This window comes from Furipterus horrens, unplaced genomic scaffold, assembly GCF_987537825.1.
Source record: "Furipterus horrens unplaced genomic scaffold, mFurHor1.1.pri manual_scaffold_9, whole genome shotgun sequence".
NCBI classification, from domain to species: Eukaryota; Metazoa; Chordata; class Mammalia; order Chiroptera; family Furipteridae; genus Furipterus; species Furipterus horrens.
Genome location: NW_028327179.1, coordinates 8,312,357 through 8,325,170, shown reverse-complemented (window position 1 = coordinate 8,325,170; position 12,814 = coordinate 8,312,357). Strand labels below are relative to the sequence as shown.

At 48.5% G+C, this 12,814-nt stretch overlaps 1 protein-coding gene across 1 annotated transcript in view; it reads left to right on the top strand.

The window, feature by feature from the left end:
- Positions 1 to 2,721: 2,721 nt before the first annotated feature.
- FKBP9 (FKBP prolyl isomerase 9) overlaps positions 2,722 to 12,814 on the top strand; it is a 33,366-nt gene continuing 23,273 nt past the window's right edge. The window contains exons 1-2 of the mRNA XM_090287036.1: positions 2,722 to 2,978; positions 12,585 to 12,730. Coding sequence (XP_090143162.1) covers positions 2,746 to 2,978; positions 12,585 to 12,730 — 379 coding nt within the window. The 5' untranslated portion in view covers positions 2,722 to 2,745. The remainder of the gene's footprint in view (positions 2,979 to 12,584; positions 12,731 to 12,814) is intronic.

Here is a 12,814-nt window from a genome sequence, read left to right as displayed (position 1 = left end):
TCGGCTGCAATAATCTCTTTCATCTCTCTTGTTCCCTACAAATGAGCTTGACACTCCTCCCATGGAGAGGTGAGGTCCAGGCCTCTTTCCTTGAATCTAGGCCCGCCTTAGTGATATGCTTGTAACCAGTAGATAGTAATGGAAGGGATGCCTCATCATATTTAAGATTAGGTCAGTAAAGGTCATTTGGCCTCCCCTGGGTTCTTTTGAAATATTCCCTCCTGAAGCCTTCAAGAGGTATAAACTGTCCCACAGCCCGTGAGGCCACCATGCTGTGAGGCGGCCCAAGCTAACTCATGGGGACAGATCATGTGAAGAGGCCCTGAAAAACACACAATAATAAAAAACAAAACAAAACAAAGAGGCCCTGGCAGAGGGCTGTCAGGGCAGACCCCACTGCCTCATATGGTGCATGCCAGAGATCCATCTAAAGTGGCTCATATCAACCAGGCTGGACTGGAATAGGTTCTCCCCACCTGGGGAGGCTTTGTTGCTGGTCTAACTATGCCCCTAATGTGAAAGAAAAGAAGGAAAATATAAAAAGGAAAAATACAAAACATTCTTCAACCACAAGCAGTGACCCTATAACAAGCAAGCAAATAAGCAGAAAACTTTAGGATACTCTTCTATGCAGAAACCAATTAAGTTTTTTTCACACTTGCAGTTGAGTCTTGACTGATTCAAATATTTGCTTAACACAGTGATTTGATCTCTTAGCAAAAAAGTCCAGGAATTGATAAATCCATTTTAGCAAGTATTTTAATCAAGACTCTTTTGAAAATAAAAGACCAAAATCCAAATCAAATTGTTTCAAGAAAAAAAAAAAAAAAAGGGAATGTATTGTCTCATATGTGAGATGTCACGCGGCAGGACTTCAGGGATGGCTGTATCTAGGTGCGGAAATGTTAGCATCAGCAGTTTCTCTTTCTCTCAGCTTTACTTTCCTTTGTATGGCCTCATTCTTGTGTAGGTTCTCCCACTGTGGGGGCAAAAATGGCAACAACTTAGCAGCCCCAGCTGGTAGAAACCTTTCTCAATTCCATGTATTATACTCATTAGCTTAGCAAGCAAGGGTGATGTAGTTGTCATAGAAACTCACTATGGTCAGGGAGCATAGTACTCTGACTAGTCAAGCTTATGTCACATGCCAACCCTAATTCCCAGGGGTGGGGTCAACTTTACCCAAGCCACATAGACTAACAGCACTAACAGAATGAATTATATTAATAGGTTTTCTATTTCAATAGAATAAGCTCTAATAGAAACAATGAACACTTCTTTAGTGCTACATGAAGTTTCTCATTAGATCCTGGGATCGAATAGGAGCTATAATAATCTTACAGGGGATACTGTTAATTAACTTGCCAAAGGTCACTTAGGTAGTCCATATGTTTATATGTATTTATTCCTTTGATAAGTTAATGAATTCAAGTTGCTTACATTTTATTTAGTATTTCTGCATTTATTTATTAGATTGGTGCTCAGTTTCTCCCCCTTGCCATCATTGCTGCATTTTAGCATCAGGATTGTTTGCTTCTGCCGGCCCTGAGAAAGAAGATGCCTCCTAAGTAGGGCTCCTGGTGGCTAACTGAGCTCAAATTTAAAAAAAAAAAACAGGGCCTAGCAGCCATTTCTACCCAGGGGCCTCTTCTGCAAACTGAACTTCAGGGAGAAGCCCGAACTGAATGGATCGCCTGCATGTGTTCCTGCCTTCTGAGCCAGGGCCTGGGCAGAGCATGCGGAGTGGAGTGGAGAGGACCAGAGCAGAGCGGTCTAGCTGAAGACGGCCCTACCCCCCCAAGGCCAGGCCCCAGGAAGGGGTGTCATAGCCCTGCTCTTCCTAATGGAGCTGAAATGCTCTTGAGCTGCTCCACAGCGGAGCTGTCCTCACAGCCACGCTGTATGTTTAAGATGAATGCATTTAACCACTCCAGTGAATTTCCTGGGGCATCTGAGTCTCTATTGTGAAGTCCTACCTGGCTTAGTCACGTGTGTGAGACCCTGTGGGCTGTTTGCCAATAAGTTCAGCTCACAATACATACCTCTGAATGGCTTGGGGAACACTCACAGCAATTTAAAACTTTCCTCAGTACAACGGTCAAGGGAGTCTGGCAATACCTGCTTCCCCATTTCTAGGTATTAAAAGAAGTTTCTGAAAAAAAAAATCCTGAAGAATGGTTTCAGTCTTTTTCAATGTAGAATCCATCCTTGTAACTAAGTTTTTTTTTTTTTAATTTCAAGTTTCTTTCCCTCCCCAAAGCATCAAAGGGTAATTGGATCCGCAGCCACGTAGGAGCCTCTCCTGGTTCTAAATCCGGAGTCTCCAGGGACAGGCGGAGACCAGCGGGTCTGCTTAGGCATTAAACGCTTTTCTCTCCCAATTTTGAGCCAAAGCCCAGTCCCAAGGAGTGCACGATTTCTCCCTCGGGGACGGGTCCCCTCGGTTGCTGCCAGCCTTCTTCCCCGGGCGGGCCAGCGGGCTCCGAGGGCCGGGCCAGGCGGCGGCGCTGGGCGCAGCGGGCCCGCCCCTCACGGGTCCGCAGCTCCTCCCCTCGCTCGGATGTGGCCGGGGGCGGGGGACTACGGCGAGGGGGTGGTGGCTGCGGCCCGGGGAGGGCCGGGAGTCCTTTCCACGTTTGCAAACGCTGCTGCTCCCAGGCCAGACCCGCGCGCCGCCCGAGCTCCGCGCGCCCTGATCGGCTCCGCGCCTAACCCCCCCCCCCGCTCCTTTCCTCGCCGCCCCCGATGGCGTTCGGGGCCCGGGGCTGGCGGCCCCCACCGCCGCCGCTGCTCTTGCTGCTGCTCTGGGTGACCGGGCAGGCGGCGCCTGTGGCCGGCCTGGGCCTGGGCTCCGACACGGAGCTGCAGATCGAACAGCGCTTCGTGCCTGACGAGTGCCCGCGCACCGTGCGCAGCGGGGACTTTGTGCGCTACCACTACGTGGGAACATTCCCCGACGGCCAGAAGTTCGATTCCAGGTACCACGCCCCGAGCGCCCCGCGGGCTCTCCCGCTTCCCGCTCTCCGGACAGGCCTTTCCCTCCCGACGGACCTCCCCCAGCTCCGCCCGGCCAATCCCGCGCGCCTCCCTCTCCCTCCTCCTGCTCCTGAGCTCCTCGACCCTACATCCTTCAGCCTGGGGGGTGAGCCTCCCGGCCCTCGTGCTCCCCTGGCCCTCTCACCCAGGACTGGAATTTTGGAGAAGACCTTGCGCGGCGGAGTTGGGATGAGTCACGCCCTCCCTCTCCGCGCAGCGCATTTACACACGCGAAACCGACGTAGGACGGGCGCTCTGCGGGTCGCCCCCCCCACCCCTCGGGCAAACGTGGATGTGCGCCTCCCGCCCCTTCCTGGTTCCTTCTCGCGGGCCCCTTTCCCGCAGACGACGCGCAGCTGCCAACGTTTATGGAGCTATTACAACGTGCCAGAGTAGTTAGTTCTAAGTGCCTTCCATATAATAAACTCATTTAATTCTTACAACAATTCTCTGAGGTTGGTACTATTACCTTCATGAAGCCAGTGAAGTCACTGGAGGCCATTGAGGCTAAGAAACTTAAGTGGAGTTAGATGGAAACCCGGACAATCCAAGTCCAGAGTCTGCGCAGCTAAGTACCACTACCTCCCTCTGGCCTTAGAAAACCCCCCCCTTTGCGGGAGGTGGTCCAGAGCCGTCTCTCAGCCTTGCTGCGGGACCTGCACCGTGCCCACGATTCCTTCCCTTAACTCTGCCCCAAGATCACAGCCCCTGTGCGCCACTTTACTGCGGTTTAGCTTTGGGCTTAACAGGCCTCTTTGGCTCCAGCTCCAGCCCCTCCTCCCAAGGCTTTGTTCCCAACCCAGGTATGTGCGGGCCTCCTCCGAGAATCCACAGACTGGGCTCAGAGAGCTGTTGAGCACCTGCTCTGCGCCCTAGGTTGGGCTAGGCACCTTCCTGAAATGATCTTTTTAAAAATGCTCTTACTGCCCTGATCTGTGTCGCTCAGTTGGTTGGAGCATCCTCCAGCAGACCAAAGGGTCTCAGGTTCAATTCCCTATCAGGCCACATACCCAGGTTGCAGGTTTGATCCCCAGTTGATGTCTCTCTCTCTCTCTCTCTCTCTCTCTCTCTCTCTCTCTCTCTCTCTCTCAAAGCAATGAAAAAAATGTCCTCAGGTGAGGATTAAAAAAAAAAAAAAAATGCCAGCCTCTGCTTTTGCCTCTTTTTGAAATTACAAACAATGAGTGAATCTATAAAATCTGTTTAGCCTACTGTGGGGCACATAGCAAACACTTAGAAATGCTCATTCTTACTACAGTTTCAATCACTTTTTTTTTCAGAGATATAGTCCACATACTATAATTGACCCGTTTAAAGTGTACAGTTCAGTGGTTTTTAGTGGATTCACAGAGTTGTGCAACTGTCATAACTATCTAATTCTAGAACGTTTTCATCACCCCAAAAAAGAAAAGCTGGGCCTATTAGCAGTCAGCCCCTCCCTTCCCTTCCAGCCGTAGGTAATCATTAATTTACTCCTTGTCTCTTAATGGAATCATGTAACTCGCGGTGCTTTGTTTCTGACTTCTTTCACTCAGTGTTTTCAAGGTTTATTCATGCTGTAGCAAATGAGTACTTCATTCATTTTCGTGGATGGGTGTATATTTCATTATATGTCTCTACCACATTTTGCTTATCTAGTTATTAGTTGATGGGCATTTGGGTTGATAACACTCCTTGGCTGTTATGAATAATGATGTGTGAACATTCGTGTGTGTTTTTATTTCTTCTGGATATATGGCTAGGAGTGTAATTGCTGAGTCCTGTGGCGACCATATTTTACTTTTGGAAGAATCGCCAAACTGTTTTCCAGCATGGCTGCCCCATTTTACATTCCCACCAGCAACACACGGGGTTTCCCATTTCTCCACATTCCCCCAACACTTGCAATTGTCAGTCTTTTTTTTTTTTCTGGCCGTCCTAGGTGGGTGTGAAGTGGTATGGCACTGTAGTTTTAATTGTACTTCCCTAACAGCTGGCTGATGACGCTGAGCATCTTTTCATGTGTTTATTGGCCATTTGTGTGCCTTCTTTCATTAGAAATAGGGAGGAACTTCCTATTGGTGCTGATGGCATTTAATACCACCCACCTGAACAAGTGCTCTGCTACTTTCTACCCCGAAGGCATGGCAACCGCTTTGAGACTGTGCAGGGCTGGAAAGCGGGCAGAGGAGCTGCCATCCGTTCAGCAAGCTTGTGTGCCGTGTCTGCCCCTACCAGGCAAATTACATAGTGTGATAAGTACAGAAAAAATAATAGCACACTTCTGTTTCTCGCATAGAGTTCCCATGTAGTTTTTACCAGATGCCTTTACGTATAATTCATTGAATCTCAAATGAATGCATTTAACCTGATGAGACAGTGAGGGGGATAGCTCATTACGAATGAAGAAACTGAGGCTCAGGAAGTTCAAGTCATTTGCCCAAGTTAACTAGCTGCGAAGTGGTGGAGCGAGGCCCTGAGCCACGGCATTTTGGTGCTGGAGTCTGTGGTCGACCGTGTATACAATGGAAGAGAAGCAAGGGGCCGTGGGAGTGCACAGAAGGGCTGGGGATGGGATCAGGATGAAGTCTTGGAACTGCAGGGAAGAGACGTGAGAGGGTTAGTTTACTGGGAGGTGCTGAGCAGTGAGGGTGGTGGGGAGCAGAGGGCGTGGCTGGTAGAGGGAAAAGCACAGTAGAGGCCTGGAGGTGGGAGCACTGTGTTGGGGGACACTCAGGCTCTCCAGTGTGGCCTGAGCTTGGAGTGGGAGCATGGCCGGAGCAGGAGCAATAAAAGCACAGGGGAGAGGAGGCCAGGGAGAAGGCTGGACCAGCTTTGGAGGGATGTTGCCTGCTTGGGTATAAGGAATTTGGATTTTGTCAAGACAGTGGAAAACCCTTGAAGAGTTTTAATCGGGGAAGCAAGGGAACAGACTTGTATTTTACAAAGGTCCCTGTGGCTGCAGTATGGACGGTGGCGTGGAAGGGGCGGTGCACACAGTAGGTGCTTTACTAACGTGACCTTTTCTCTACGGCGCCCATTTCTTTGGGAATTTATGGCATGACTTTGCCATTGCTGCTCAGAGATCTTGAGGGAGGAGAACTCTAAGGTGTTTTGGGCTTTGGCTGCTGATTTGGAGATTTTGCCCAGAATTAAACAATGGCTGCCACCCTGACCAGAGTCATAAACCTCAAAAGGCCTTTCTTTCCACAGAGCTTTCTTCCTGCCTCTCTGCCTGGTGCTTGAGAGCAGTTGGTATCATTTCAGCTTCTGGGCATTTGTGGTTGCCAGGAGGTGCAGCCCTTCAGCCCTTGGCTACTGGCTTGGACATGACTTGGTTTCATTCAGAGCGTCCGTGGGCATGTTAATGTGCTCCTGTGGCTGCTGCTCTAGACCCAAGGGGAAGACACCAGCTCCCGCCTGCAGGGGTCCCCAGGCTCCACTCTCACGATCCAGGTCTTGGAGCACCTACCTGGTCAGCCGCCCCTGTCCTGAGTCAGCTGTTAGGATTTTTTGTAGATTCCTAGCACTGCCCTATAAGGGGGCAATCTCTTTGTTTGCTCTGATTTCCTCCTGGGAACTGAAGTTGAACACGTTCCTGTTATCTTTAGCAGGAAAAGAAGCATCTGGTCAGCTCATTACAAGCCTGCAAGCCTCCCTGTAGGCCCTGACAGTCCAGACACTCAGTACATATTATTGTGGGCATGCTATATGCCCATTATTGGGGTGAGAGTGGGGGATGCTCTAACACAATGGTGTTCAAACTGTGCTTGCATCAGAATCCCCTGGGGAGCTACACTACATAGTTCCTGATTCAGCGGGTCTGGGTGAGACCTGAGAATTTGCATTCCTAGTAAGTTCCCAGGTTATGCTAATGTTGCTGGTCTGAGCATAGACTCAAATGTATGTGTGTATGTATGTATGTATGTATTTATTATCTTCACCGGAGGACATTTTCTTTTTCATTGCTTTCAGAGAGACAGGGAGAGAGAGAGAGAAACATTGATGCGAGAGAAGAGGATTGGTTGGTTGCCTCCTGTGTGCACCCCGACCGGGGATTTTATGTTCGCAGACCGGGAATTGAACCCGCAACCCTTTGGTTACAGGATGATGCTCCAACCAACTGAGCCACACCGGCCAGGGCTCATAGGCTCATTAAGAGAGGTCAACTTTATTTTTATATATTCATTCATTCATTCATTCATTCAACCAATATTTATTGAATACCTGCTGCTGTAGGTGCAGGAATATAGCAGAGAATGAGACAGGCAGAAACCCCTGTGCTTCAGTGAAACCGCTCCAGGGCTGGATACATATCCTGTATTTGTCCAAACCCATAGAATGCACAACACCGAGGACGAACCCCGATGTGAACAGCAGGCTTGGGGTGGTAAGATGCATCAGTGTAGGTCACTGTAACAAATGGACCGCTGTGGTGTGCGGTGTCAATAGAGGGGCAGGCTGTACGTGTGGAGGGGCAGGGGGTACAGAGGAGAGCTCTACCTTCTCAATTTTGTTGTGAACTGAAAACTTCCTTAGAAAACTAAAGTCTGAAATAAAATCCCTGCTCTTGAGTTGGGGAAGGGCGGACGCAGAAACCCGTGACAGTTGGCTTTAGCAGAAAGGGAGGGGATTTTTGGACGGCTCTCTGGTCCCTCCTGAGCGGGCAGAGTCAGGAACCCAGGTGACTTTCTGCATGTCCCCGAGGGGTTGCAGAGTGGCCTCCTTCTTCCCTTCCCTGAAGGGGGCGCTGCTGCAGACTTCCACGCCACACACATGGCCTCTTGGGTCTAGCCATGCTAACTGGACTATGTCCCAGAGCTACACTCTCAGGAGAGAATCTGATTGGGAACATCTGGGTCCGAGGCCCACCCTAGTGGGTGGTCAGTGAAGGGGTGTTGGGGCTCACCGCTTCCGCTTCCGCAGGACTGGTGCTCAGAGAGGAGCCAGTGGGCAGGGCCGCACCCCAAGTTTTCAGTGATCTCTCCACCATAAAGAAAAATGGTAATTCTGTGATGTGACAGGTATGCTAATTAGCTTGATGGTGACAATAATCTTACACTGCATACATCTTATCAGAACACCCAATCGTACACCTTACATACATACAATTTTTATTTGTCAATTATGCCTCAGTGAAAATGGGGGGAGTAATACATTCAGTTTTTATTGGTCTAGAACTGGCATTTAGAAGGCGCTGACTTTTCCTTTCAGAGCCGGTCAGGGCTTGGGTTCTAACCGCAGGACAGTTTTCTCTCCTCTGTGCCATGGCTCTTTTTCTCCTGTTTCTGGCTCTGAGATCACAATAATCTTAGCCACAAGTAGTATACATGGATGTCAATTTTTGCAGAAAGTTTAGAAGTTAATTTAGTTTAAAAAAGTAACACACGTGGTAATCAAACACCAGGTAACTAATTCCGCAAAGCTTAAAATCAGAGTCGCCAAGCTGCGAGGCATGGGGAAGGGGCTCTGGGTCGGGCTAAGCTGTTCTGAATGCAGACTCGCAAGCCCCAGGCGCCCTCCTGCCTGGCTGCCTTCCACCCTGCAGGCTGGAGGTGGGGCAGGGGGGTGCTCAGGGCACCCACCCTTGGCCACAGCCCCTTTGCATACGTCCAGATTCTGTTTCTTCCCCTCTAGGTCAGCTCCTGCTCCTGCATTCCCTTTCCACCTTCCAACATGTTGCCGTCTCTCGGTCTGCTTTCCAGGGTTCTAAGTCCTTGTTTAAGAAGAGGCGCTTAGGAGCTCCAGGAAGCGACGGGCTTTGGGGGCCGGAGAGAGGGAGTGTGTTCAGTTTGCCATATGTTCTTCTGAAAGGCCATCCTCACTGCAGATGGAAGCTTAACTGAGAAATAGAGCCACGGCATTTATGCTTTAAGAATACAGCCCAGGGCTGCTCTTTAGCCCGAGGAGCATACTGCAAGGTGACGTGTGCCTGTGTGTAGACAGTTTAGTGGGGTTAATATGATGGTTTTACATGGTAGCTCCAGTCGTGGTGGGTTTGGGGCTGCTATTCTGGAACAGCATTGTTGGAGGGTGCCCCAGCCACCTCCCGTCACCCCCTTGGGGCAGGTGAGGGTAAACGTGTAGGGGAAGTGACGGAAGGGGCTGCAGTGGAGAATGAGCAGGAGAGAAAAATAAGCTGGTGGGGAGGAGAGGGGAGTGTTGGAGGTGGTACAAGAGGTTTCTATCAGTGATCCCCTTGTCATCTGGCTTCTGGTTGGGTTCTGCCAATGGGGCATCAGCAGAAGAACAGAGGGAGGGCCCTGGCTGGTGGGGCTCAGTGGATCGAGCGCCAGCCTGCGAACCCAAGTGTTGCAGGTTCATTTCCCAGTTGGGGCACATGTTTGGGTTGCGGGCCAGGTTACCGGTTGGGGGCCTGCGAGAGGCAACTGGTTGGTTTATCAATCTCTCACACATATGTCTCTCTCCCTCTTTTTCTCCTTCTCTTCCCGTCTCTCTAAAAATAAATCAATAAAATCTAAAAACAAAGAAACAAAAAAGAATAGGAGGGAGGTGAACAAAATGGAGATATTTAGTTCCCAGCTCCCTGTCTGTAGTCCTGTGGTCCTGGCTTAGCTTCTGTCAGGTGTCCCTGGGTCCTTCAGGTGCAGCTGTGACAACAGCACCCCCTACTTGTCCCCAGAGATACTCATTGCCCCTGTCTTTGTACCCCGCGCGCACACACACACACACACACACACACACACACACACACTTTTGCACACAGCCCCTTTTATTAAACTTGCTTGGAACTGCCTGGTTTGGGCGTATCATCTGTTTCCTGCAGGGCCCAGCCTGGGACGTCTGCAAAAGGTGTCAGGCAGCCAGATACTGGGACAGGTTGTATAACTGCTCATTCCTGAGCTTCATTTTCCTGCCGGTTCTGGGCTTGACACGTCACGGGAACGTACTCCAGCTGTACTGATCAGCACAAATTCGCTCGGAATAACTTTGTTTCCAGTTGGTCAGCGTTTTCGGCAGGAGATGAGGCTGGTCTTGCATTGTTAGTTTCTGACATCTGTACATCACACATTTTCTTTTAGAAGGGTGTATTTTGTGTTTAGCACTTTGCTTAGGGAGTCATCAAATGAAGAAATCAGTGCTGCGAGGCACCATCTAGGGAGGCGCTGTGCCTGGAGGGTGAGAGTTGAGCAGTCCTGGGTTCTAGCTTTTTCCCCACTTGGCTGACTATATGCGCTTGGGAAATTCTTTCACCTCCAAGGAATCTAAGTATCAGCACCCACCTTAAAGTGTTGTGTGAGGACCCAGTGAGGCAGTGTATGGAAAAGTTAGCTTGCCGCTGTGCCTGACATCATAAACGCGCTCCAAATAGTAGTTATTTTTCAGGTGCTGTCGATGAAAAACAGTTATAAAGTAATTCTCAGCCTGTGCATTGTTGCTGTTTCAACATGTTCTGTGCCCGGGGAGTCTCTGGAGCTTTGAGTTCTGGTCCATTAGTAACGCAAACCCGCCAGTTTGATGTTGGTTCAGGGCATGGCGACCAGGCCACGTGAAGTTCAAGAGCTGGCATTTGAGGGGGCTGGTGTTGGGCCCCCGGAGGTGGAGGGTGGAGGTGTAAAGCCGCCTGGGGCACACAGCTGACGTTGTTCTTTTGTCCTCTGGCTTGTTGGCCTGAACTTGGAATCTTGCTTTCTGTTCTTGCTTTCTGACCTTGGAGAAAGGAAGGCTATTAAAATGGGCTGTAAAACTAGGGAGACAAAGGGAAGGCAGGGTGGGGTCAGAGGAAGCTGCCCTAGCTGGTAGGAGGGGGACAGTGCTGTTTTCCAAGTCTTTTTTAGAGAAAATGAATAAACGGTGGAAGTAATTTACCAAGTAAAGGGCAGTGCATCCCAATGAGGCAAATTGCAACATTTTTGTACACAGAGATGACATGATCATTTTGAGAATTAAGAGAGAATGAAAGAGAAAATGAATCACCTGAAATCTACCCATAGAGTATCATTGATAATAGTTTCATGTCTCACCTTGTGGATTTTTTCATGTGCATCTATTAAGTAAATTCAAAATGGGATTATTTTCTACCATGGCTCTGTAACCTACACTTTCTTCTGTGCCCATGAATAGAAATCTGTTTTCTTTCAAATTTTTAATTGCTCTATAATTGACATATAGCATGTCAGTTTCGGGTGCACAACACAACGGTGTGATATTGGTACATATTGCAAAATGATCACCACAATAAGTGGCATTAACGTCTGTCACCTGACATAGTTACAAAAATCATTTTCTTGTGATGGGGATTTTCAAGATCTACTCTCTTAGCAACTTACAAATATGAAATATAACATGCAAATTACTAACTGTAGACCTCATGATGTACATTACATCCCCATAACAGAAATCTGTTATTTTTAAGTGGCGGTAGAGTCTTTATTGTGTGTTCTTGCTTTAAATGCAATCATTGCCATACCCTTGAACTCCTAAGACATTTTCAGTGTTTCGTTATTATAAACCAAGCCCTGAGGTCGTTTTCTTCAGTAGTATCTGAAACTCTATGGGTGTCACTGCCAGTTTGTTTTTTTTTTAAAGCTGAAGTCTGTGCCTTGCACTTTTTAAAATATGCCCCGAAGCACCCAGCAGTCGCCTGCTGGGCACACCCTTGTTGGGTGCTGAATTTGACATTGAAGAGGATGAGAGCAGGAGTCATAGTCGTGAGCCCATTATTTCTCTTCCAACCTAATGCCGTTACCAGTCAGCCTTTAAAACACATCTATTACTGACTTCAAGTCTACACCAGACTTTCTGTCACCCATAATAGTTAACAGTAACATTGGCATAACCCTTAGGTTTTCAGAGTACTTTTTGTGTTGTTACAGTATACAGATCTTGGGGTGGCTCTTATTATTACTCCTGTTTTTGTTTTTTTTTTTGCAGTGAAAGAAACTGAGGTTAACAGAGTCTACTACATACCCTTAATGCTACCCATGCTCCCTCTTTGTTTAACTTATTGACCCAAAAGAAAAGAAATATTATCTTAACTTGGGCATTAATTAGTATGTAGGGTGTTCTTTCAGGGACCAATCACACAGCAATGGAGTAAACTGTATTTTTAATTTTTTTGATTTCATTTTATTTTATTTTATTTGTTTTTTTTTTAGAGAGAGGGGAAGGGAGAAAGAGAGGGAGAGAAACATCACTGTGTGGTTGCCTTTCACTCGCACCCCCAACTGAGGACCTGATGTGCAACCTAGTCATGTGCCCAGACTGGGAATCGAACTAGCGACACTTGGTTCGCAGGCTGATGCTCAATCCACTGAGCCACAGCAGCCAGGGCTTTAACTATATTTTTACTAGCGTAATTGGTAGCTATTTTGCAAAATAAACTTAATCTATATTTTGCGGGGGGGGGGGAGTTATGCTGGTACTCTCTAACCAGGTCTGCTGGCAATATTCACAGTAATTTAAAGAACTGTTCCTGGGTCCATAACTCCTCTGCAGGCTTTGTAGCGACCTCGCTCTATCCATGGGTACCTTTTCACACGACGGTTTCACTAAGGGGAGGATTACTTACTTTTCTTTCCCTCTACCCCCACCTTTTGGGTCGTCAGCTATGACAGAGACTCCACTTTCAACGTGTTCGTGGGAAAAGGACAACTAATCGCAGGGATGGACCAAGCTCTGGTCGGGATGTGCGTGAACGAGAGGCGATTCGTGAAGATCCCCCCAAAGCTTGCTTACGGCAGCGAAGGCGTTTGTAAGTTTCCGTCCCGTGTTTGTAAACACATGTGCAGAAACAACCAGAACATTTGCAAGCTGTTCAGTCGGGCTGACCGCAGAG